The 25,678-nt window shown below is 45.4% G+C and overlaps 1 protein-coding gene across 7 annotated transcripts in view; it reads right to left on the bottom strand.

The window, feature by feature from the left end:
• The window catches only part of YTHDF1 (YTH N6-methyladenosine RNA binding protein F1), a 161,883-nt gene that overhangs the window by 112,147 nt on the left and 24,058 nt on the right, over positions 1-25,678 (bottom strand). For all 7 annotated transcript variants that reach the window (XM_085619717.1, XM_085619715.1, XM_085619716.1 and 4 more), the window contains exon 2: positions 5,953-5,977. Coding sequence is in view for 2 of the 7 variants with exons in the window: in XM_085619715.1 (XP_085475841.1) it covers positions 5,953-5,977 (25 nt within the window). In the remaining 5 variants the exon portion in view is untranslated. The remainder of the gene's footprint in view (positions 1-5,952; positions 5,978-25,678) is intronic.

Genomic DNA, 25,678 nt, shown 5'->3' with positions numbered 1-25,678 from the left:
CATCTTTAAAGATATCCACATGAGTGTTGATAGACAATGTTGGTGGAATGATCAGTGGAGGAGACTTGAACCAGAGTGCACAGTCACAGTCTCTCTTGTAATAGGTTGCCGCTTTGAAAGAGGTCAATATTTATTTCCCCATGCAAGTCTCTGTGAATGAATGTCAAGCACCGCTTTACTCCTGTTGGAAGCTTTCCTACTGCATCATTGTGTTGCTGTTCAACTCTCCAGCTAGCGGGGTTGCCGCATTAGTAGGATTGTTTTTTGTTGTTATTTTCTGGGAGAAACTAGAATCGTCGACTAGAAGTATTGACACTTTGGCCTACCCTAATGATTCGGATAGTCTGTTTTTCACTACAAGACAAAGACTTCAGAGTGGTGGGCCCACCTTCACTCACTGCATCTAGCCATCTGGCCTTGTTTCGAACAGGGTTATGTCAGGAAACGGGAGTTTCGCAATCGTCTGTTGAACATATTTGAGGTCTGCACACCTTAGCCAAGAGGATCTTCATCGGCTGCAGGGTCTGAAGAATCTGCCACTGAACATAACATTTGGTTAGAGACCATTTCTCCATTACATAAAAATGACTTGAAAATCATCTCTGCAGTTTTGGGAAGAACGTCGGCTAAGTGTTTGGATAGTTTACCACAGGGTGCAGCCACATCTGCCCTGACAACTTTGAGGGTGTTGACAGACTCGTAGTTGAAGGAGCCCCTACCCATGGGGGTCTTAACAGCTAGGATCTCTTATTCCACATCCATCTACTGAATTCCATGAAGGCAAAACGTCTGATAGTCCTACAAAGTCTGTGGGACATCTTTTGGTAAAACTAAGACTTCAAGAGAACGGCGTGTCAAGCTGACAGACCATACAAAGGTAACCAGGATCCTCCTCTGATTACTTACCCAAACATTCAAGGCCCGTTACAAAAATTGAAGGCCATGTTGTGAAAAGACAAAGCAGGTGAAACAGCAAAAGTCAATATCCATGCGGCCAATGAAGAAGGTAAGTAGTCAAAGCCAGAAGATATTCTAGTAAAAGAAAAAAAATACAAGCCTAAAACGATGCAACGATGGTCCGGCCTCTGAGTATTTTTGGCAGAGTAAATGTAATTAAAATGATTATCCTGCCGAAGATTACTTTTTTATTTAATTCTATTCCATTAACATTCCCAGCACCTGACATTGCTAAAATACAGGGGAAATAGGCTCCTTTATCTGGGATGCTAAGACATCAAGGATCTCCTGGAAAAAATGAAGGAGAAGTGTTAAAATGGGAGGGTTAACTTTACCGGACTTATTTGTTTACTGTCACTCGTTTCACTTTAAAAAATTTAGAATGTTAGCTGGAAAGACAGATGCCTCCTCTCTGGGCTTATTGTTTCAAGCCTTACTACATGGTATACCTCAGGGGCAAGAATATTTTGTATTTAAGTACGGTGACTCAAAGTTTTTTAAGCGGGTTAGACTAAAGACTCTGGGTATGGCTCTTAAGAACTAGCTGTACGTTAGAAAGAGCCTAAAAAGTCCATATTATGCGCCTCAGGCTCCGATTTGGGATTCACCAGACTGCCTTAATGACCAACTATCTCGTCCTCTTAAAGTGGCAGGCTTGTTTTACTGGCAGGATCTGCAGAAAGACTCGCAGCTTCTGAATTGGGAGTCCCTATCCTGCCTGACAGGTGGAACCCTATCAAGATATAAGTACTATCAGTTGTCGGGATGGTGGGCAACTAAATCTTGGGAATCTGATTCATTGAACCCCAAGTTTGACTATGTATCAAGAAAGGGTAGATGGAAGCAGGAGGTATCTTTGGTACTGGGCCATCCTAGAGGTAGAAGCTATAACAGAATCTGAACTTCACAATCTTTGGGGCAATGCTATTAGCTCAGATTCCAATAACCTCATGAAACTATGGGGAGATTCCTTTGCTATGCTGCATGCTGTGGTTAAATCAGCTCCACTTAAAAGAAACCATCTATATACCGCATATAGTGCATATATATCTCCAAAAAAGCTAACAAAGATAACAGGCTTAGATCATTACTGCCCAAGATGTAAACTGCCTGCAGCTGATGATTGTCATATGTTTATAGATTGTCCTGAGATTGTCCTGAGATAGCAAGTTATTGGATCACGATGCGAGACTTTTTAGTTGATGTATTACATAAACAAATTGAAGTTACTCCAGAAATGATTTTGTTGGACTGCATACAGACTATCATCTTAATGAACCGGCATCTAAATTTATCTTTTATGTGATTATTTTGGCAAGACGAGAGATATGTAGAGCCTGGAAAAACATAAATGCTCCAACTTTTATAGAGTGCCTGAAATATATAATTTATACTAGTGAATCTGATATGGCATGTGACATCAACAGTTATGGAAAGGTCTGGGCAGCCCTGGTTGCATGGTGGAATAGGTAAAGAATATTCCAATGATTTTACCTGGGCACTGCTTGTTTGGTCCCTTCAAAATAACGCTGGGTTATCTGGTAGCTTGAGTGTTTGAGCTTCTCTCTCTCTGCACCGGTCTCGAATATCAGGGCTGGGTTAGGTCGATCGGTGAGGAGAGGTTGTGGCCTCCCATCAGGAATGCCCATCTCGGTATATGAGGAATAAAAAAAGAAAAAAAAAAAAAAAAAAAGCCTAAAAGAGGCCAACATAATGCTCTGGGATCCTCATTCCAAAAGAGGAAAAATGCAATTGAAATAACTGCTGCCAATTGTCATGATGGGATTCTCGTGGAGCAGCACTTCCTAAGAGCAATGAGGTTTTCATTCCTTTGAGGCTGCAGCCTCTCTTGACACATTATCCTTGTTTCCTTCCTTTTTCGTGAAAGATTGTTGTTGATCATTTAGTATTTACTAATGCCATTCTCCACTTAACTGGCTACTTTTAAGTAAACTACCATCGGCAAAGTGTCTGGCATTGGCTGCTGACCTTTTTTTGACGGTCATAGATGGACATTGTCATAGTTTTATCAGGCCCTGAAAGAGCTTTTTGTATGTGGCTGTGCCGCTTATGAAAACAAGAATGCTAGCCAATGTCTGAAGAAAGAAGGCTGGCCCATTGCCCTAGCAGCAGCAGACATAAGCAAAACAGGAATTATACCATAATAGAGGGATGTTTTAAAGCCCCAATAACTATATTATATGTATATAGTTTTAGAAATGTCTTTGCCAACGCCAGTCCTAAAGAATAAAACAAAATTCTGCTACTATAACACACACGTAGCCTGTAAATGTTTGTTCCATAGAATTGTAATTTTCATATTTGCTGTACATACGACAAAGGCATTTGTGGAAAAGTGCTCTGGGATCCTAAAGACAAGTCAAAGGATTAGGCACCTATTAACTATTAAATGATGGAGAAACACATTTTTCACATTCGGACTTTAAACACAGCGACTGAACAATCCAAGTTCTCCCAATGGTGCTCAGATTTAGAAGCCTGCCTCCGGTGCCACCTAAGTGACAAACGCCTGTCCGACGATCACAGTGTTTAGGTCCTGTTTTTAATGTAGTAGACGCTTTAACCAAGTGTTATGGGTTATTTATCACAATTAGAAAGGTGTAAATAAAAAAATTGACAATTTTGCCAAAAATACCTATACTCTCCCATACTGCCAACTGAGATAACTTCAGTCCTGGGACGCACACGCTTTACTTGACGTTCCACGCTGTAAAACCTCCACCATCAGCTGAAGCAGCATCGACAAAAACCCACTCATGAGATATTTGCGTACAAATGACTATAGTAAGCCATTGTGTGGCTCAGAAACAGAGCTTGAAAATGTTTTCAAAGTGCAAGGTATAAGTGAACAGGAGCACAGGTTTGGGACAATATCTAGAACAGGTGTCTCCAACCTTTTGAGTAGTGAGAGCTACTTCTGGTCAGTGAAAATTGTCGTGAGCTACTAAACCCCAAGCAACTCGCACATTTTTCCAAGAGCCCCCCCCCCCCCCCCCCCACGCCCAATTTCATTGATTTTAAGCCTAATTTCTTCAGAGCCCATACTGTCGTTTGAACAAAATACTAAAGAACTCCCGTCTAGATTGGTCTAGTGGGGCCTTCTAAGGTCTAGCATGGGAATGTGCTCCCTCAGTAGAGTGGACTGGTCATGAAGGCTGAACCCAGTTCCACAGTTCAAAATTCGACAGCTCTGGCCATAGTGCCACATCCTCTCCCCCACTGAACACCATAACATACTTCCCCACTGACAGAAACTCGCACTGCCTTCAGCTACAACCTAATTGCGCCCGCAATAAACACTTGGATATGGCTCAATTCAAATTATGCTCTTGATAAGAGTAATATGCTGCCTAAAAAAAAAAAAAAAAAAGTTAAAGCAACCACTCATAGGGAATGCAAGATTAAGTAAACAAAGCATATGAAATGTAAGCAGAAACAACATCGTTACCTTAACGATCCCTCATTCACTATTCAGAAATCAGCGAGTGGTTTTACCTGAAAAGTTAAGGACATGACTAGAGGGCCCTGAAGGGAACAGTTTCAATGTCCATTGCTTATATCCTTACAAAACGTAAGCAGTATGGTTTAAAGACCACATCCATAAACACAGAGCCATGGTACACATTGTGTTTTCCAATCCGCCCATCAAACAGGTATTGCAGTACCTCCAGGAATGGTACACATTCCCACCTGGGGACAACAATGCTGTTCAAAGAAAGACGAGAAAACAAAAGTAGCGCTTCACTGGCAAACTCTGTAAAGTAATGCTGATGTATTTGGATGTAAATAAAACCAATCTGGCCACTTTGCAACCGCTCTGTCTTGCTTTATTTAGTTATGTATTTATTTTTCATATTTAAAATATATTTCTCTCCATCCCAATACTTTGGAATAGAAAAATGTCAGAAAAAGGGCATTTCTCGCAAGAGTGTTTTTCTTTTTTGGATCCATTTCACAGGGAAGCAACTAAATGGAAGAAGGAAAGAGGTTGTGAACAGTTTCTTCAAGTCACCGTTTTCAGTAAGTGAGATGCAAGACAGAAAGAGAGGGAATAATAGGAAGAGAGGGGGAGGGGGGGGGCGGGGGGGGGGCGGCAAAAAAATAGAATAGGACATTGCCAGAGTCCTATTCCTTCTCTGCCCGTCCCTGAAAACAAGCCGAGCCTTATCTGAATGCCTTTGTCCGCCCCCAAAATAGTGCCGCCTGGGGCAGACCGCCCCCCCCCACCACCACACCCTAGCTACACCACTGAATATCGGCCCAGCCCCAGTCAGTGCCTGAAAGTACTTTTTAATTTTAAACGTTGCCTGCCACTGCGCTTTTTTACTGAAGGCAGATCTAAAGTGCAGTAGCAGACAACGCTAAAATCAAAAGGCCTTGCAAGCAATGAGTGCTTTTACCCGGCGACTCGGCTCATGCAGGGTCAGGGGGCCCTCTTACCTCAGAGCTCCCCTGGGAGGCCCAAGTGAAGTCAGTGGAGTGGAAGATGATGGGAAGCGCGGTGCCAGCCTGCAAAAGACAGGTGGCGTTGGTAGGAGGAAAAACGTCACGGTCTTCAGCCCGCCCCGCCCCAGTTAAGCTCACTACAGCCAATCAGAGCAGCTGGTTTGTGTGAGGGCAGGCAAGGGCTGTTTAGTTGTGGAAAAGGGCTGAAAGTTGTGAAAGAAAATTACGGGATACAAAATAAAATGGTAAATGACGTCTCAAAAATTAAATAGCAGCGCGAGCTACTCTGAGGGTCGGTGAGCTACCGGTATCTCGCGATCGACCTGTTGGAGACATGTACTAACATGTACTAAGCACAATTTCACCCAATGCTGGGTGAGAACCTTGCGTATGTGCCTTCAGTACCCGTCAGCTTCGGGTGCATGCAATTTACAAACTGCCCAGCAGATGGAAGTTGCTGAACAATCAAATTCAAAACGCATGCAGAACACACAATGCAACCACAGTCCAATGTCAATTCAGGCTTACCTTTATTTTCTTGTCCTTTTGGTCTCTGTTGTTGTCAGAACACACATGCAAACAGAAGAAGAAAAAAAACAATGTGCATTAGAGCAACCTTATTAAACACTCCAATGTAATAAAAAACAATCAGTTCATTTAAGCTCTCTGAAAACTTACTCGGTCATCCCCTTTTAAAACTAAACTAAATGTGCAAATTAACAAACGTTTTTAGAGGGGGGAGTGAAAGTAAAAGTCTTAAATATCTACCACATACTGTCGTAAGGAGTGATCTGAAAAAGGCATATAGACCAGCAATGACAACTCATAGGTGTCTGTTCAATATGGAAGCACGGTGATGCACGGGAGTTTGTTTGGAAGGCTGCCTTAGCAAACTTAGCACATGTTTGACGAGCCCGGTCAGCTTCATCATACAAGTATTTCTGACAGAAACCATATAATTTGGAGTGTGACATTGTCTGGGTGAGCAGGAAAAAAAATCTTACACACTCAAAAATATGTTGTTGCAGTGCACTAGAATAGCACAATATCTGCCAATGGTGTAACTAGCATCACAGCGCTTTTCAGTATTCCACCGCTAAACGAACTATGATATGGGCAAAAACAGGTGTGCCCCTAAATTTTAACCGGCAGGCGCAAAAAGCGTCAATTCGACATTTTCTCTTTCACATTGCGGCCTGAAAACCCAGGCTTAATGTGAAGGTGAAATCTTGTTCCAAAAGAGGCACTGATCAGATGAGCAAACCCCAGTAGCAAGTATGAGGACAATTACACACCCAGTTGACACTACACCACCTGAAATTGCCTGAGGTGAAAGGCCCCACGTACACTCAATAATGTGACTTGGTACGACAAAGTAAATCTATCATTTCGGCTTTATGGAATGCCTAAGTCTGTTATGAGAAACAAGCAGTCTGCAACGTAAGAAAACAGCAGTGTTTTTTAGTATTAAAGATTTAATAAAAGGAAACTCAAAATATTTTTAAAAACCCATTAAAATGTAAGTCGATAAAATCTAAATCACAAACAAAAATACCTTCAGAAAAGAAGAAAGGTGGCCAGGAAAAAGTGAAACCTAAGCAAAGAGCAAAGCGAAGCACAGTAGATGGCAGCCAAGAAAAGAACATTCTGAGTTGCAAACTTTTAGCGGAGATGCAAGGAGCTACCAAGAAGGCACTTGTGCTAAAGGTTTTATCGCAGCAAAGAGAATTGTGTAGATGGCCAAGTGTCTATTATCATTAGACTGAAGACTGCTGGACGTGCTGTTCAACATTTGCGGATTTCTCCCATTGGCTTCCCGCCAATACATTACACATTCAGCATCACAGCACTGGCCACGGTCCGAGACTAATAAAGGCATCTCTCGAACGTTATAAAACTTTCCATCAGAGGTTACACTAGTGTAACCTCTGGTGGAAAGTTATAACGTGTATGTTATTGATATTTGTAAAGTGCTCAAGTCACCCCCCCCGGTCACTCTGCGCTACAGCAGACTTCATAGATTCCGTCGATTTAAAGTTGCAAATTAAATAGCCATGTTTTCAGAAGTTTTTAAATACAGCTAAATTAGTACAAGAGTGCAGGTTTATTGGCAGCTGATTCCAATGACGGAAAGAGCACCCCCATACCTAAACGTATGGATGTACCGGGGGCATAGTCATATTGATCCCTGGATCTCGGATTACAGGTAGGAATGCAAGGTTGCAACTTATTTTATAAGTGACAAGGCCCCTTACCATGGAGAGACCTATGGACCAGATGGAAGCTGTAGGAAAGTAGGATCTGCTTTTATGGTTACCGCCACTTTTTACCTGGTGCCAAGCTGTTATTGATTAGTCTGACTGGGATCCTGCTAATCAGGACCCCAGTCTATCTGCTTTCTACCTTAAATTCTGTTCAGTACTTTGGTACATCCCAGATTGGATACTGGGGTACCCTTATCAGTCCCTAGTATATGGTACTGAGGTACCCAGGGCATAGGTACCCCAAGGTCCCCCATGGGCTGAAGCATGCATTATGCCACCCATGGGAGACCATTCAAAATGTGACTACAAGCCTGCCATTGCAGCCTGTGTAAGCTGGTGATAGCACCACTTACTTAAGAAATAGGTTTCCTATATCTAGGATCGCTGCACCTTACACCTATAAGTCACCCTTATAGCAGTCCCTTGCATTCCTGAAGGCAGGGTACTTGGTTCTAAGTGTGAGGGTGCCCCCTGCCAGACACCCTACAGCCTAAGGAGTCCATTCTCCCGGGTGGTAAGTGAAGCAGCCATATACTATATAGAGGGGCACTGCATAATTACGCAAGGACTATCTTGAAATCGGCTGCAACTAATTCCTATCATGTTTGGTATCAAACATGTTGGAATCATACCCACACACCGTAAACTGTGTGGAGGTATAATTCCAAGCAATGGAAGAGCCGTCCGTTAGGCTTTCAGTGTTCCCGGTGCCAGACTTCTAGACCCGGACAGTACAAAAATGTTGCTGCCAACCAATGACACGATTCTGCCCTCCTGCTGCTGAGCCAAGCCCAAATAGGGGAGGCAGAACAATAGGCGTCCTGTCACAGGGAGGTGAGACCACCTCCCAGACAGGATTTAGTTTATTTGGTGTAGGGTGGGTGTGCTTGCCAGCGCACAGAGTCTGCATGAGGGGCACATTTGGTGTCCCCATGCATAGTCCAGTTCAAACCAGCTCTGGGAGCCGTTGGCTCCCGCCCTGGCACGAAACTGGACAAAGGAGATGGGAGTAACCTCCCCCCCCCCCCCCCCCCAACCCCCCCGTCCAGACCCACCCCTGAATTGTCCCAACCCTTTCCAAAGTGTACTTAAGGGCTTACCTGTGGGTGGCTCCCTAGATTTGTCTAGGGACAAAATTCAGATCAGACACCTCTTCTACCGTCTGGGCACTCTGGACTTCGATTGGGCTCGACTGTGTCTCGCTTCCAGTCTGCTTCATCGTCTGTGCCTGTGCACCAAACAGGAACCTTCCAAGGCCAGTGGGCATCAAAAGTCACCTGAAGGAATCTCCCATGAAGTGAAGTCACACTTCTCTGCATTTGCAGGCACAGCAACCAAGTCAACCGGTCTGCTGATCCTGAGCTCCTCTGGGCTCCAAAAGGTTCTACAAAAAAAGGTGGTGGTTCTCCACAGCTCCTGAGGCCTGCCCTCCACCATGTTTGAGGCCAGTATCCCTCGTGGGGGTTGCAACAACCGAACTCCTGTGAACCACATTAACTTGCAGTTGCAAGGGCTTGTTGCCTCCCTTCCGAGAAGATCTTTGGACTCCAAGTAGCCCCAACTTCGAGCACCTTCAGGGACCAGAATCTTCGGCCACACCGCATCGGTGTGCATCGTGGCCTGCATCTTTAGGTGAGCTGCTTGAAGTCCTGTCAAGTCTCCAGTGGCTCCGGCCAGGGTATCCACTTGAGTCACCTTTGTTTCTTTTGGGCTCCCCCAATTGCTCAGGGCCTGCCCTTACTCCGCTGCTTGTGGCGAGTGCCCTGGACCTTGCTGGTCCCGGTGTTGCACCACCGTCCACTTATGCCTTGGTTGCTGGTGGTCGCGCCGGACACCTATCACTCAGCACTCAACTTCCGACGTGGGACAGCTCGTGCATGGCTCCTGGTCTCCCTCAGCATAGCCTGGTCCTCACAGCTGCAGTCAAGTACCTAGTCCACTCTCCTGGTGGGTATTAATCTTCCAGATCCCCTGGTCACTCCTGAGTGTCAGCTCTGCTTGCAGGTATCTCTCAACTAGAATTCACCTTCAGATTCCAACAGATTCCTTTGTCAGCACCGGCACTTTCCTGAAGTCCTCCATTGTGTTTGATGGTGGCTTCCGACACCACTTCACCCCTATGCACCAGCTTCCCTGGTGTAGGTAACGTGGATACTAGGGTATACACGGGCGGGGTGGCTCTCCAACCTTCTGCCTTCCACGGGGTTTCTTCATGGCCCACTTTGAAGGGTCCTTTGTCTCTAAATTCCAACCGCGACTTACACGTAGAGTTGTAAGGAGCATGCAATTGTGTTTCCACACTGCACATGCTGTATGTGGGGTTCCTAGTCACTCACCTTGGGTTGTTCCTCGAGTCCCCAGCACTACTACGTCCTCTCAACATTGTCTTGAGCAGAGTTGCGGTTCTTAAACCCTTTTTGTTAGTATATGGTTTCATCCCCTCCTGGGGTCCAATGTGTAGTTTGTGCTATTTACTGTATTTCTTTGCAAAGTATTATGCGCATTGTGTTTATCTCCGGGTAGGAGATACCTAAACGTGTTAAAGCGTATTATATAATAAATACATATTTTTATAAATACCTCGTGTGGCTCTTTTTCACTTAATCTATACTAGAAAATTGCATTATGGTAAAACAAGCAGCTTTACAATACTTCTGGACTAAGCCTGAAGGCTGGTCTCCACAGCTACCACTTAGAGAGCTTTCCAAGGTTGTCTAAGACCTCTTAAATCACCATAAGGATTGTCTGGACTGGTGCAAGGAGCCCACTTACATTAATGGACATCATATACCAGGCCAGCTTCTCACAGAAGCTTTAAAAGGGTACGCTCTTATAGGCAACCAATGGAGAGATCTCAAAGTGGGTTCAGGAGAGGGCGACAGTAGGTTACAACCCAACTGTGCTGCTGTCTTCTTTATCACCACAAGCTTAGAAAAGAGACCCTCATTCATGGCAACCATTGGAGAATTTCCATAATCGAGGTGGCTCACTATCAGTGCCTGGATAGGTGATTTCCTAATCTACAAAGGTAGCCACTGAAATGCTTTTCTGAGCATTAGGTCAAAACAGGATATAGAGTTCACATGTTCTTTCATGGACAGATTTGCATCAATTAGAACCCCTACATTTATAACTACTATTTTTTTGGGAATGGGAGGGATGCCCAATTCACCAGTTGTTAGACCAAAAGGAATGAGCTTCCCCAAAAAGCAGCATTTCTGTCTTGCCATCATTTGAAGTTGATTAGTGGATATCTAAGATGGCAATCTTAGTCATACATTCCCTGAACCTTAATTTCCTAGACTCAGGATTGGGCTCCATGGTCAAGACAAGTATGGTGTCATCTGCATACGAGATGACCACAAAGCCACAAGATCTTATCACTGTGGCTAAGGGGGCCACATAAATGTTGAAGAGTATGGCTAAAGAGTGAGCCCTGTGGCACACCCTTGCCCGAAACCATAGTTTTGGAATTGAACGAGTCCAACCTTATTGAATGGGTTCAATCATCCATGAAACTTTTCAACTAGCCTAATGTGTTGCCCCAGATTCCAATCTCCCTCAATCTTTCAACTAAGGTTGCTTGGTAGATGGTATCGAATGCTGCAGACAGGCCAAGTAGAACCAGCATAGCAGAGATCCCCCATCCAAAGCAAGTTTGATAGAATCCAAGGCCTCGGTTAGTGCAGTTTTTGTACTGTAAGATGTCCAGAATCCTGACTGGGAGGGGTACACCAGAGAATGAGTTTCTAAAAAAGTAATACGTTGTTGGTAAAGTCTCCATAACGTTTCCAATAAAGAGGAGCAATGGTATAGGTCTGTAGTTAGCCAAGTCTTGAGGGTCAGCCGTTTTTTTTTTAATTATTATTTAATTGGACTGACTGGCGCTTTTCCACTTTGGTGGAAAGGATTCCAGACTCAGGGAAAGGTTGAGCAGATTGTGACCGATGAGAGAAGATTAGAGGCCAGACCATCCATTACATAAGGCAGAGCAAATCATACTGGGACTCCGACTTGATTCTATTCATCAAGACCAGTATTTGTTCAGGGGTAACCGGATTAAAGGTATCCAAGAGAATAGGATCAGTGGTATCAGAAAGATTAGTCAGGATTGATCCTGCCAGGTTCCTACCATTGGGAAAGGACTTGTGTATCTTGGAAATTTGTTTCTTTGAGAAGTTAGTGTGATTATCGCATACAGCCTGGAATTGGTGAAGCACAGTTTATAAGATTAGTGAATTCCTTCTCAATCCTGTAGAGATCTCTTGGTGGTTTGCCCGTATTACTGATATTATATGAGCTTTTCATGCTTCTTTAATATTTGAATGATATTTTCCCAGCACAGTTCTGTAGTTGGCTTTATCTCCAGGAGTTTATGCAGTTCTCCACCTTTGTTCTAATTTCCTGCAGGCTGTTTTCTCCCTTTATAGGGATTCAGAGTACCAGAACGATACTGTGTTCTAATCCATACTGAGCTGAATGCTATTGAGATGCATGAAAGTGCTGCAGGGTTGAGCCAGGTTTCCGTAATAAAACATAAGACAGGTCTTTCTGTGCCCGGAAGGTCCCATAGTTCCACTGCATGTTTGGGGATGGCGCGAGCATTCAGGTAAAGGTAATGTAACCTTGAGCAAGGGGCCCAAATGTTTTTGGCAGAGCCTTGCTGTCTTGTATGAAGAATTTCTGCTCAATTTTGTTGTTAGACGGAAGTATATGCCTGTCCAGAGACGTGGATAAGGAGCATCTAAAGTTGCAATGTTTACAAACAAGTGGGTTGTCCTGTAAACCCTTGGGGCATAATGGGCTAGAGGTATGACTCCTTTTCTCTTTTAGATATGCATTGGTGTATGATATAAGCATCATAATCTTAACAGTTATGGGGAATAGGCAGCGTTTCAGGCAGCACCCAGGTGCAGACGGGCTTGCCTTTTGTGTGCCTTTGGCATGAGGACGCTACTTAAATATTCTTTCCTCAGCTCGCGAGGCAGGAATGCAGAGGACTAGTCCGTCAACCTCCAAGTATGGCGGCAGCTGATGTCCTTTAAGCTCAGTATTTTTTTCAGTAGGGATATTCCTTCCGCACAAATCAGCAGATGCCGTGACGGACCCGGGAACTCCAACTTCAATAAGTAATGCCTAAAGCGTCATGCCTTCTAACCACTGAAGTGAATCAGTAAAAGACAAGTGCCACAATTAACGGGTCAGCGATTTCCAGTCTAATTACTTTGATACATTTTAAAAAGGAATGGATTAAGGGTGGGATAGCGTTGTAGGGTGTGAGTAATTTAGGTTATATAGTAGTAGAGTATGTGATGTAGGCTGTAGATGGCACCAGCATAAGTGATGACAGAGTATGTTATAGTACTACAGAGTGAGGGTGAGGACATGATGTAGGCGGTAGCGGGGGTACTTATGTAGGCAGGGGCTTTGTATGATTAAGATGAAGGGCTTGTAGTGACAGAGTGTAGGGGTTGGCCTTCTGAGTGAATAAGGGAGAAGAAAGGGGTTGGAGTGTGCCACAACCATCTTAGTCTTACTGCAGGTAGTGGAAGTGAAGCAGAGGTAACATGTATTTGATGAGTAAGGATGCAGTCAGGAGTGTGCAGAAGGATCAGGCAGACTGGATGAGTGATCTAGAGTAGGGAGAAGGAGGGGGTGTGGGTGTAGTGTGTACGTGGTGTAGAAAGTAAAATGTGTTTTGGTACTGTTGTGTGATGTATGCCACTGGCGTTTAAAGATGAGGCTGATGTGGAATATGTAGTAAAGTAAATGTTGTAGGCTGTAGTTCATGGTGTAGAAGAGTGAGATACGTTGCCTAATCCTTGCTCACTGGAGAGAATTTTGCTGGGGTAAGGAACGGGAAAAGGCAGCACAAACTGGGACAGGAGGGGATAGTAAGTGAGCAACAATCCATAGAAGTGAAGTAAATGAACACATGAGTGGGTGCATTAGACAGTGTGGGTGACCGACTGGCAGATTGGTGGTGTAGAAGGTGTGCAGCGAGTAGGATGAAGTATGTGGAGTTGAAGATACAGTATGTGCATATATTAAGGAACAAATGCAAAAAGTACTATTGATCGACAGAATGCAGAACAATTTCATACATTCACCCCAGTACAGAGATCTGGGTCTAAATCCATCGTTTTTTGCTCACCATGCCATTCCTGTTTGGACCCAGCCATATGCAAATCAGTCTTGACCCGGTGCCCTATGGGAACAGTCAAGCCCGAACTGCCAGGCTAGGTCGTCCCTGGACTGGAAACAAGCATCCTAGGACCGGTTTCAGGGTTTCACCCCTCTTCAGCCAGGATAGCTTGATTCCAGTGGCATTGAGAGCACTGGACTCACGTCTGAGCATACCCATCCCACTCGGGGAGTCAAATGCAAAAAGAACTATTAAGGAACGGCATACAGTGCAAGTTTTGCTCAACGCAGACCAGCACCAAGAGATCCCCTTGGGGATGATTTGTGTGCGATATAAGTGATATAATACTAATACTACTAATAATACTACTACTAATAATAATACTAATAGAGGGAGGAAATGAGCCCTGCAGGGCAAAAGACCAACCAACAATGAAGAGGCTGGTCATTTTAAGCCTTCCTCCCCACACACCTTGCTAAATCATTGGTTAGCATTTGCATAGTGGATCAACTTATTGCTTACACCCGTATATCTTTTGACCTCTCGCCTAGCACTTTCTCCATCACATATTGTTAGTATTGAGTCAATTCGTTCTCCTATCTTCAGGTTATGGCCTTCATAAGGTATGCTCATAGCTTTCTTTATTAAGAAACATTTTCTTCTTTTAATTTGTCAACTCACTTTTGTTGCGGTGAGCACGAGTTTGCTTTCACATTCTTATTGTTGTTCACAGTAGGATGCTTCCTCAGTATAGTCTTGCCAAATCGTGATTTTTTATTTAGGTCTCGCCTAGCGCTGCAGCGCATGCGCTGCTCGCTCAGCGAGAGAGGAGATTTCAGAAGGGGACTTGAAGCCCTGTCCATCATTTTCATTGGGTCGCGTCAGCGTTTATGCTGAACGGTGGCTTCCCATTGAAAATGGTGCTTTTTGGCCACTGCCCTTTCTACCTTTTGTCCGGCCCATCCGGACTGGCTAGTCTGCTTCATGGCTGTCGTGAAGCAATTTCTCATCTGAACATCAGCCACGTGTTTATTTTTGCATAGCACTTTCACTTAAAGAGAAAGTGAAAGCACGATGCAAATATAAACAAGCGGCTTCCTTCCCGCAATGACTAGCTCTTGTTGTTTTTTAAGCACTGGGAGATTAATTGACTTGCCCAGAACCACTTTATTGTACATGGAATGATGCAACATCAGGGCATGACAGATGCAAACGTGAAGTACAAACATGTTTTACATGGACGTCATATGTGCTGCATGTGCGGTGTGCCAGGGTGTTAAACAGTTAAAAGTGGCCAAAGAGGAGGGCGTAGCTACGCGGTGTAGCAATATGGCCGCTAGCTAGGGTAGCTCTGGGCTCGTCCACTCCCAAATCAATTAATCCGCTACTCTAATCAGAGTTCTGAGGCAAGAAACAGCCATCGGAGAATCCGCTCGGTCGATCGAGCCCATTCTGCAGCCTGAGTGACCGCGCCGGTATAAGTTGCGGCCTGTTCTGACGTGTAAAGCCGGGCACTGGAGTGGAAGCAGTGCCATGAGGAGTATGTGACGAGAGCAGCGGCCGCCAGCGGAAACTCCAGAGCCGGGAATCGACACTACAGCGCCGGAAGGTGACATCAATATAGCGCAGGTGAGGAGCCGATCGTGAGAGCCTGCGAAGAGAAGCCCCGGGAGGCGGCAAAATCAGCGGAAGACTAGGGAAAAGAGAGATACCCGGCCAGCGCGAAGGTCGACACTGTGGAAATAAAGGGGACCAGTGACCCAGCAGCGGGAGGATCGGGGGGCGCCTGGGCCCTAAAAGACTTCAGAGACACATACTGAGCCGAAATTGCACACACAGTCTACGCAGGCGACTCGGGTTGAAAAACCTGGCGAGGCCTTTTGTCGGGGGCCCATAAAGGACTAAGACATAGTGGAGACACATTCGCTGACAGGCCCATCAACAGCACGCAGGGGCCAAGCAGCAGTGGTGGATGAGGCGAGAGAATTTTTGGGGAGCACGAAGGCAGCTCCGGGGTTGAACCACTGTCAAACGGGCACGCCAGATGGAGCGCAGAAATTCGAAGTGCGGCCTGGCCGGGGAGCAAGGGTCCGAAGATGCGAACAATAGCCCACCGGAGACCAGCAGAGGCAAGACAGGGAGCCCTGCTTACGGCTGAGAACCTGTTCGGGACGCGAGGCAGGGCCGCGCCATCATGGCCTCCAATAAAAGACCCAAGGTGACCCAGCAAAATAAACTTGATCGCTACACCTGTTTGAAGACGGCGATCGACCAACAACTCCCTAAAGACAAGCCAACGGCAGCCGCTGAGAGTGAAGGACCGGAACTCACACAAAAAGACGTAATGGAGGCCATCACTGGAGTCAGAGCATCTATGGAGCAACACATGGACGCTATTTCCTCGGTGGGGATGTTCATCTGAGCAGACCTGGCCACCAACAGAGAAAAGGTCAGGAAACTTGAAATAACTACTGCCAGCCTGGTGAGGGATACCTCGGAGCTGCAAAGCGAAATCCAACAGCTGAAGGCCTTTCGCAAGTTCGCAGAAGACAAGCTAGAGGACTATGAAGGGCGCACAAGACACAACCATGTGCGTATTTTTGGGGGCACCTGAGAGGGCCGAAGGGCAAGCGACAGACCTATTTGTAGAGAACCTCATTATTGCTCATCTGCAACCTAAAGGCCTATCAAATCTGTTTGTAGTTGAAAGAGCGCATAGAGTCCCAGGGGGGCGGCCGAAACCGGGAGCACCTCCACGCACAATCTTGGCCAGACTACTAAACTATAGGGACAGGAACGTCATCCTGCAAACGTCTAGAGTGCCCCCCCCCACTAAAGCACGACAACTCCGTGATAACCTTTTTTTTCCCGGACTTCACCCAGGCGGTGCAGCGACGAACTTTCCTGGCAGTCAAAAAACACCTCAGAGACAAAGGCCTAAAATACGAGATGTTGTTTCCGGCCCAGCTCAGGGTAGAGGCTGGAGGTGGATCACAGTCTTCCGATTCACCAGAGTTAGCAGCCGAGTGGTTGGACGCTTGGAGAGAAGGGACGGAACACACAGAGCAGGGGAACTGAACCCTTGAACGCAAACCTGCTGACACGCACGCCGAAAGGGCCATGAGAAGTAGGGGTGGGCGGAATTTGCGAAATTCACTTTCGCAAATTATCGCGAAAATGTTAAAAATCTCCGCAAACATGCAGAAATTTTGCGAAGATGAAGGTTTTTTTCCCCGCCTGTTCGCGGTATTTTCTGCATGGTCGCAGCTCGCCAACTTACCAATGCAGTTGCTCGCGGGCACGGCCATCTTGTTTTCACTTTTCTCGCGGTGCATGATCGCGAGAAGAAAGACGTTACTGCGGGCGCGAACTGTCGCGAGACAGCGCAAATGGCTACCAACAATCCAACATCTCGTGGAGAACGCGACCCGATCGGGAAAACTTGTCGGCGAACGCGGGGATTCAGGTAAGGCGATCGCGCGCACGCGAGAATGTATTTTACAGCGCGAGCAAGAAACAAATTATCGCTAAGCTGCGGAATGCGGAAATTGACATTGTCGCGCTTTCCGCGGAACGCGAAAATGCCAAATTATTGCAATTTCCGCGAACGGAACGAAATTTTGGCCCAGGCCTAATGAGAAGACCACGAATGACTACACGGCCCAGCATGTGCCAGGTTGGCACTAGGTAGAGGCCATCTTGGTGCTTGACTTTTATGGAGCTGACCTAACAAATAGAATAATAGTCTTGTTTATCTCACTAACTTAAGTGTATCTCCAGGGGTGGAGGGAAGGTCGGGACACATTACCCCCTAATTTTCTTCTCTTAGTAGTGGAGCAACAGACACTCTGCATTAAAGGAAAAATGGGCAATTTTAAGCCCAGAGTGCAGGGAAGCAGGGTGGGGGGCTCATAATAGCCTGTCGAGAATGGACTACTTATTAGTTCCAGCATCACAGGTGACCCATATACAAGAAAAAAGGCATGGGGCAAGAGGCATCGAAGATCACTCCCCAGTTTGGGCTCAGACAGTGGTTGGACAGAACAGAGTGGGTAGAATAACACCCATCAACCCCTGGTATCTTCGTAACCCTCCGGTCCGTAAAGAACTACATAAGGGAATGGAGTTATATTCCCAGGAGAACGAGGGATCGGTTCACTCCCCACAGGTATTATGGGAGGCATTCAAAACAGTGATAAGAGAACAGGCCCTCTTCCAGATAGCCGGGGTAAGGAAAGAAAAAATACGAGACATTGTGGAGGCAGAGAACGAAATCCTCCGGCTGGAGGAAGAACTAGGGGGAAGACAGTACACCGGATAAAATGCACATCTTGCAGCTTAAGCGAGACCGCTATAGGGCTATAGTGACGGATAGGGCTAAGGAGCTGGGAAGGGAGAAGCAGGCAGACCTAGGGAATAAGGCAGGGAAACTAATTGCATAGTTAGATAGGAAAGAACTCGCAAGCAGACTCGTCCCGAATTGATTGATGAGGCAGGACACACAATTAGAGACCCGCAGGAGATAGCCAACACAATCGCATCCCACTATCGTAAGATATATAGTTCACAAACAAACTGCACGGCAGACAACTCTCGCCAGCTAATGGAGGACACCACACTCCCCTTCCTCTCAGTAGACAACATAAAGCTGCTGGACAGTGACCTCACTAAAGACGAAGTTGCCCAAGCCATAAGTAGTCTAAGATCGGGGAGAGCCTCGGGTCCAAACGTCATGCCCATAGAGTTGTACAAGCTCCGACCGGATAGGCTCACCCCATATATTCGGGAGACGTTGGAAGAATGTAGGGAACAGGGAGTACTCCCCCAGGATCAAAGGATTGCAACGCTGGTCACAATCCACAAGGAAGGGAAGCCTAGGACAAACTGCGCCTCTTACAGGCCAATCTCTTTGTTGAACGCTGAGCCCAAAATTCTGGCGAAGCTCCTCGCCACCCGTTTGACCAAAGTCATTAGCGGGCTGGTCCACCCGGACCAATCGAGCTTCAGTCATGCCGCACCGCAACACCGCACTAAATCTGCAAAGGGTCCATGGGGTGCTGGGAAGGGCAGGAACAATTCAAGAGGAGGCGATAATCACGTCCTTGGATGCCACAATTGCATTCGATACATTCGAATGGCCTTATCTATTCGCAGTTCGCAGTAAACTGGGCTTTGGACCACACTTCACTAAATGGGTACAGCTTCTCTATTCAGCCCCGCTAGTCCAGGAGGTGGTGAATAATAAGTCAGATCTTTCAGCTGGGCAGAGGGACACGACAGGGCTGACCGCTCTCCTCATTGCTCTTCGCTGGCATTGGAGCCGCTAGCCTCCTGGATCAGACGAGACCTGGTGTTGCAGGAACTGAAGTGGGCGGAGACATGGGAGGACCGCATCTTACTGTATGCGGACTATATCTTCCTATTCCTGGCCTCCCGGAGAGCATTTCTCAATAGCGTGCTTGATATATTCGCCACATTCGGTCAACACTCGATCAACTGGCAGAAGTCTATGCTCTACATGCTTAAAGGACCTCAGCCAATCCTCACAAAGAGATGCCCGATCCAGATCACCACAACAGGTTTCACATATCCAGGTATATATGTCACTACGGACCCAAAACGCAGGTTTGACCAGAATCTCCCCCCCCCCCCCCCCACCCCCACCCCCTTCAGCAACTAAAACGAGATATAGTGGGCTGGAGTGCGCTCCCGCTCTCGATGCTGGGTAGGGCAGCATTTTTTTTAAATGATGGCCTTGCCCAGATTTCTTTACATACTACAAAATACCTTAGACCCAGTCCCAGTGAGTTATTTCAGTGAAATAGAAAGTCTGCAGAGAATGCCGTTATGGAACGGAAAGGCCCGAATAGCATTCACCAAACTTACACTCACGTGGTACGATGGGGGAATTAGCCTGCCAGACCTCAAATTCTAGTACTGGGCTGCCCACCTAGCCGCTATAAACCACGGTGCTTATAGGGGGGCCGACGACCCCGGCTACACCATGGACCGATGGATACTCCCTGGAGGGAATTACAACAGGGCACTGTACTCCAAGACCGGAGGAAAATTACTGACCGGACCAATCAGATACTCGGTGCAGGTGTGGAAGGCAGCTAACCGTAGTCTGGGTTGGGAGAACAAAATCACATTAGCCACCACTCTATGGGACTCTGAGATCCTGGGTAACTTATGGACTTCCAAGGGCTTCGACAGATGGGACCTTATTGGAATCTAGAGAGTGGGAGATCTCTGGGCCAAAGGGGAAATCAAATCATTCACTTCCCTGCAGAGGGAATACGAGCTACCCAGTACAGAACACTTCAGGTACAGGCAGGTGTGACAGGAGCTGCAGACCCACATACAGAAGGGTGTCACACCCCCAGACTTTTACCCACCAAAACTATCTCACTAACGTACAAAAAACTGATCAACCACACGAGTGACCCTCTCAGCCGCACAAGAGAAAAATGGGAACACGACGGTATCATTCTTGAGGATGAAGACTGGACAGAGGCAGTAATGTGCCCGCAAGAGGTGGCAATATCAGCTAGAGTACGCCTCGTCCAGTTAAAAATTCTGTACAGAGTGTACATAACAGGACCCTGTCTGGGGAAAATGGGGAGGGCAGAAGGTGGGGAGTGCAGGAGGGGGTGCGGGCAGATGGGAACATTCTTAGATATCCTATGGGATTGTGACTTCATACAACGATAATGGCGTGATGTGCAGTGAGTGCCACACTGAACAGGACTGTTCGCTTGGAGGCCAAACGGTGCCTCCTAAATGTGTGGGGGCCCAAAGACCTTAATGTAGCACAGAAAACCTGGGTGACCCTGGGCCTCACGATAGCCAAGTGTAATATTGCACAGCTTTGGGGCGCTGACCATGCCCCAGTAGTGGGGGTCTGAATGAGAGACATGGACTGGTGCATGTTCAGAGAGAAAACAGTGTACCTGGCAAGAGTCTGCCCCCGGAAATAGGTCTCCATCTGGACTGCTAAGAAGGTATATAGAGGGAATATCTGTACCCCCCCCCCCCCAAAATGCCTGCATTAGATGTCCATGATTCACCATAAATTTCTACACGGTTGAACTGTAACGATATTAGCCGATTAAACCCTGTGTGTGTAAAATCAATCATATGAGCACCTGATGTACCTATGTAATTGATTCAATAGTTCAATAAAAAGAATTATAAAAAAAATAAAGAAAGTGGCCACAGAACCTACCGACAGGAAGGTTGGCTCCTCTTGGCCTGCTTGTTTGGGACGGCGGCTACGTCACTCCTGTACCTCTATACTATACACTGCCGAATTTTCGCTGACTGTATACGGATGGTCTGCCCCAGACCTGCCCTGCGCGGTACCGCCTAGACTCCTCCCCTTGCAGTGATTGACAGGCAGGCTCCTCCGCATCCTGCATGCTGCAGGAGGAGGTTCTGTGTGCGCCGACAGCAGTGCAGCATGGGAGAAACCAATAGCCCTAGGGATTGGCAGTCAGCAGACCATGGACTCTTGCCAAACTGCAGGACACCTCTAAGACACAGACGCACTGTTCTGTTCAAGCCACACTGTTCCATTAAAATATGTGGTAGTTCTACATTTCTTCACGGGCACAAGCGGATGAGCTTTGCGGGGGTTAACAGAGGGTAAAAGACTGTCATTAACAACGTCATTACTTGATTAATGCTTCACGAAGGGGGGGGGGGGGGGGGGACCCTTTCAATGTCAATAGCTCAAAACAATGTAATTGCGAGACCTATTGCATTGTAAATGCTTGTCCTTTTTTGTAGCTCCTGGCCCACTCTTGGGATTGCATTCCCTGACTATACCTTCTATTGTTCACCTCAGCAGCTTGGTGCGGTCTTGAATTGTCAGGTCCGGAGGCTTTGGATTATGTTATTCTTTCCTTGCTTTATTTTGAACAGCAGCCATTTTAAAACTTCAACCACAGACCACATTTCCCAAATACCCTCGGGAACATGTTGGTCAAAAAAATAGATAAACAAGGGACCACACATCCCCAAGTGTATGAACCAATCATGACGTCATTAGCCCTCGCCTTCTAGTCCTTAGTAGAATTGAAACTTCCCGTTACGATAGCTAGGAAATTTCTCATTCGGTTTCCTTCCATTTTTTTTAATTTATTTTAAGTTTGCCAAAGCTGTTCCTTTCTATCTTACTTTTTTATAATCTTCGGATTTGTCGGTCTGTAAATTTTATCACAATAAATAAGCATTGTTCTAAGTTTTTGGTCTTTCCGTGTCTCAATTACTGCTCTTTCATACTCGCTCTCCTTCGGTTTTCAGCAAACAGTTCACTCACTTTTTAAATCATCAATTCGTCTTTTAAAAAGTTCATTTCAGATCTTTATTTTCCTTTTCTTTAAGTTAAATGCATTCATGACGAAGGTCTTGCTTATTTGAATTATTCTGTTCACTTTCATGTTCCCTAAATGAGGCTGTATTAGCTCTCAATTTCATCTGATCCAATTCAATCCCTAGTGTGTCCTATACGGTTTCAAATTATTTTTGTTACTTGCAATTCTAAGGTATTGAAATTAAATCGGGCGATTATACTCTTTTTGAAGCTTTTTCAATCCACACCCCCCCCCCCGTCCTAGAAATTGCCACAACTGCTGCATTTAACTGAATTGGTTATATCCCTCTGCTGTATAACTGAAGCATTGTGCATGGCGCACAGCCACAAGAATCTAACAAATTGAATACATTAGCACGATTGCCTGTTTCTACCCCCAATGCAATGTAGGCGGCCTAGTGGAGAGAAAGCAACCTTGGTTACAGAAGTAAAAGGATGTAGGAGGCATGGATGTGGGTGTCAAGATAGTTGTGATGGGGAGATGGCAGCGGGGAAGTGATTGGAAGAAGAGTGATTATGTAGGTGTGCATCGTTACGGCCATGCCACTAAATCAAATCAAGACAACAGCCAAATACAAGGGGTCAATTCAACACTCCAAGTGGTCACTGATGTACAGTGTGTGGGTACGGTGCGCAGCAATAGTTTGCCCTTTTTGTAGAGACCACTATATGGGAAATGATCAGAGGCAAATCGAGGAGACCGCTTAAAAAAAACAAAAAAACGACAGAAAGCAGGTTAAGCAAAGTACAAATTGCCAAGTAGCACAAAGTAGTGATGTGACTTACGGGATAGGAATGTAATCAGAGTGTGGTAAAATAGGGGTTATGTCAATGCAAACATGTTCTGCATTCGTCACTAACAAACTAGGTACTAATATGGATTATCCTTTCCACCTGGTTGTGGAGCTACTCCCTTTACTCTGCACAGTGGTGATCAACATATAGAAACCAGTAAGGAAAATTACTAAATTTAAATTAAAAAAATATATGCACCATGGCAGTGAAATTAGACGTGGACCAATAAGACATTTACAGCAACCACTTCAATAAATACATTTTTTACTACAGTGAAAAGGTCAAAATCAATTACCACAGTACAAAAATGACACGAGAAAAACGCTTGGCTGCCTGCCGTGCTGCACACAAGTTGCTTTACATATGGAAACAATTCTCTTAATAGTCACATCCCTCTTGAGTGTGATTTTGCATTGCAGCACAAATTTAACATCTTGCATCCTAGTTTTGGTTAAATGCATGTGTTAAAAAAAATGGCACATTAAATTATGCCATGCCAGAAACCATATGTTCAGATACACTGGATATTAAAAGCTATTTATTACCATTGTTGAGGGGTGAAGAGGCATGATTCATTTGAGTCTTCGCCTCTCGTGCACCATGGACCCTTCGAGGGGGCATGACTCGAGATAATCATTGCCTCCTCAGACATTCAACCTTAATTATGAATGTTGGGAGGGTTATGACGGTCTCCAGAGCCATAGCCCCTCCGAAGGGTCACAACACAAGAGTGACTGACTACTCAGCTATTGTTTAATGCGGGGAGGAGCCAAAACTCGCGACACTCCCGTACCGAGTTTCTCTCCACCTAGGACTTTCACAACATGGCACAATTTACAAGTTCAAAAACGGAACATCCTACTTAATTCTGCTGCGAATTACTTTATGCTATTTAAATTATTTAAAATAAATTCATTACAATGTTCAATTTTACCACTCCCGCTTTTTCCCCTCCATAGCATCAGTTATAGTGATTTTATTACAATCTGGGTTGGAAGTTGTGTTTCATTTTACCATTTCTTTTTAAATATTATTTATTTAGACTTTAGTACAAAAGGACAGTGTTACTATTCTTTTAAATTATTTAAGTCTTCATTTAAATTAGAAAGTAATGCTGCAAAAACTCAATATTTTAAATTATAAAACACATTTTAAAAACCTTTCCTAACATGAAAAGTATTTCAAACATGCAATATTTAGGTGGGTAGAGTTATTGTCTGGCGCCATTGCTTCCTTTGCGAGTGCTGCAGTACCAAAGATGGATCATGTGTGATGGTTAACTTACTACAAGGCTATGTAGCAGAAAGTCTGTTTTGTCAGGGGTATCACTGATGCTGAGGTAGTTCTATGTTTCGTGAACAGCTAGCGGCTCACTCGTTGATGGGTTTTTGTATTGGCTTGTCGCGCCCTACACCCCTCCTGCTACGCATGTTTTAGTAATTCTGCATTTTCCCACTACACCCTCCTGCATTCACCGCTTACAAGTCTACCTCCGTGTACCTACGCATGCAGAGATCTTCAGAAGGTTGACAGATCTCCGCATGCAGAAAAGATGTGAGACATGAAAGAAGATCTTCAGCCAGGGCTTTTGGCGTGCATTTTGGAGTAAATGAAGTAGGAGACCTTACATACTTCAAACTGACTTTTGCAAAACGGGCTCTATTTAGTCAGTGTAGCTAGCTACACGCAAAAACAATCAGTCCTTCTCCTCTACGTGTAACCATTTAGGATACTTGGTGCATTCTTGTAGAAAGAATGATAAACATCTACTAGGTCTTTTGCCGTTTCACATCACCGCATTCAAATGTTATTACCTACTGAAGCGTACACTATTTTTAGGGAGAGGCTGACAATCCCACGTAAAGGCCTGCAGTGGCACGTATCAGGCAGGAATATGACACTGCCTGCCCCACCCTGCATGCAAAACTAGCCAAATAAGCCGCTGACCTTGAATTGATCTGTTATCCTCCTGTTTTTTTTCACTTGACTGAATGTGTGACGAACTCGCAGCTTCAAATCCCTTTTTCACCACATATGAAGTGCTCAGAAATGAGTTAAATACTAGCATGAAGCACCAAAAAAAGTGCATAATTTCACTAACTTCCACTCTGTACTAGGATGCTCAGCTATAGTGTTGGACCTGTCCCTTTCTGCAGGGTTACCCCCAAACCTTATGCCTTCCTCCTACTATTTTTCTGACTCCCTTTTTTTTACCTTTAGGATTTTGGGCACATTACCACTGCTAACCAGTGCTAAAGTGCACATGCTCTGTAATTTAAACATGGTCATATTGCCTTATTTATAACTGACATTTAATTTACTTTTAAGTCCCTACTAAAGTACACTACATGTGCCCAGGGACTGCAAATTAAATGCTACTAGTGAGACCGGAGCACTGATTGTGCCAACCACCCAGTAGCCCTTTAAACAAGGCTCAGGCCAGCCACTGCAGGGCCCATGTGTGCAGTTTTTAACTGCCAGTTCGACCTGATAAGTTCAACTGCTTGCAAAGCACAAACCTTCCCTTTTATTACATGTAAGTAAGCCCTAGGCAGCCCCAAGGGCAGTGTATTTAAAAGGTAGGACATTCATTTTTAAGCTTTACATGTCTTGGTAGTAACATGCTCAATTTATTTTTCACTACTGCAAAGCCCATCTCTCCCATAGGTTAAC

This window comes from Triturus cristatus, chromosome 7 (assembly GCF_964204655.1).
Source record: "Triturus cristatus chromosome 7, aTriCri1.1, whole genome shotgun sequence".
In the NCBI taxonomy this organism is placed as follows: Eukaryota; Metazoa; Chordata; class Amphibia; order Caudata; family Salamandridae; genus Triturus; species Triturus cristatus.
This window is presented reverse-complemented; position numbering and strand designations above follow the sequence as displayed.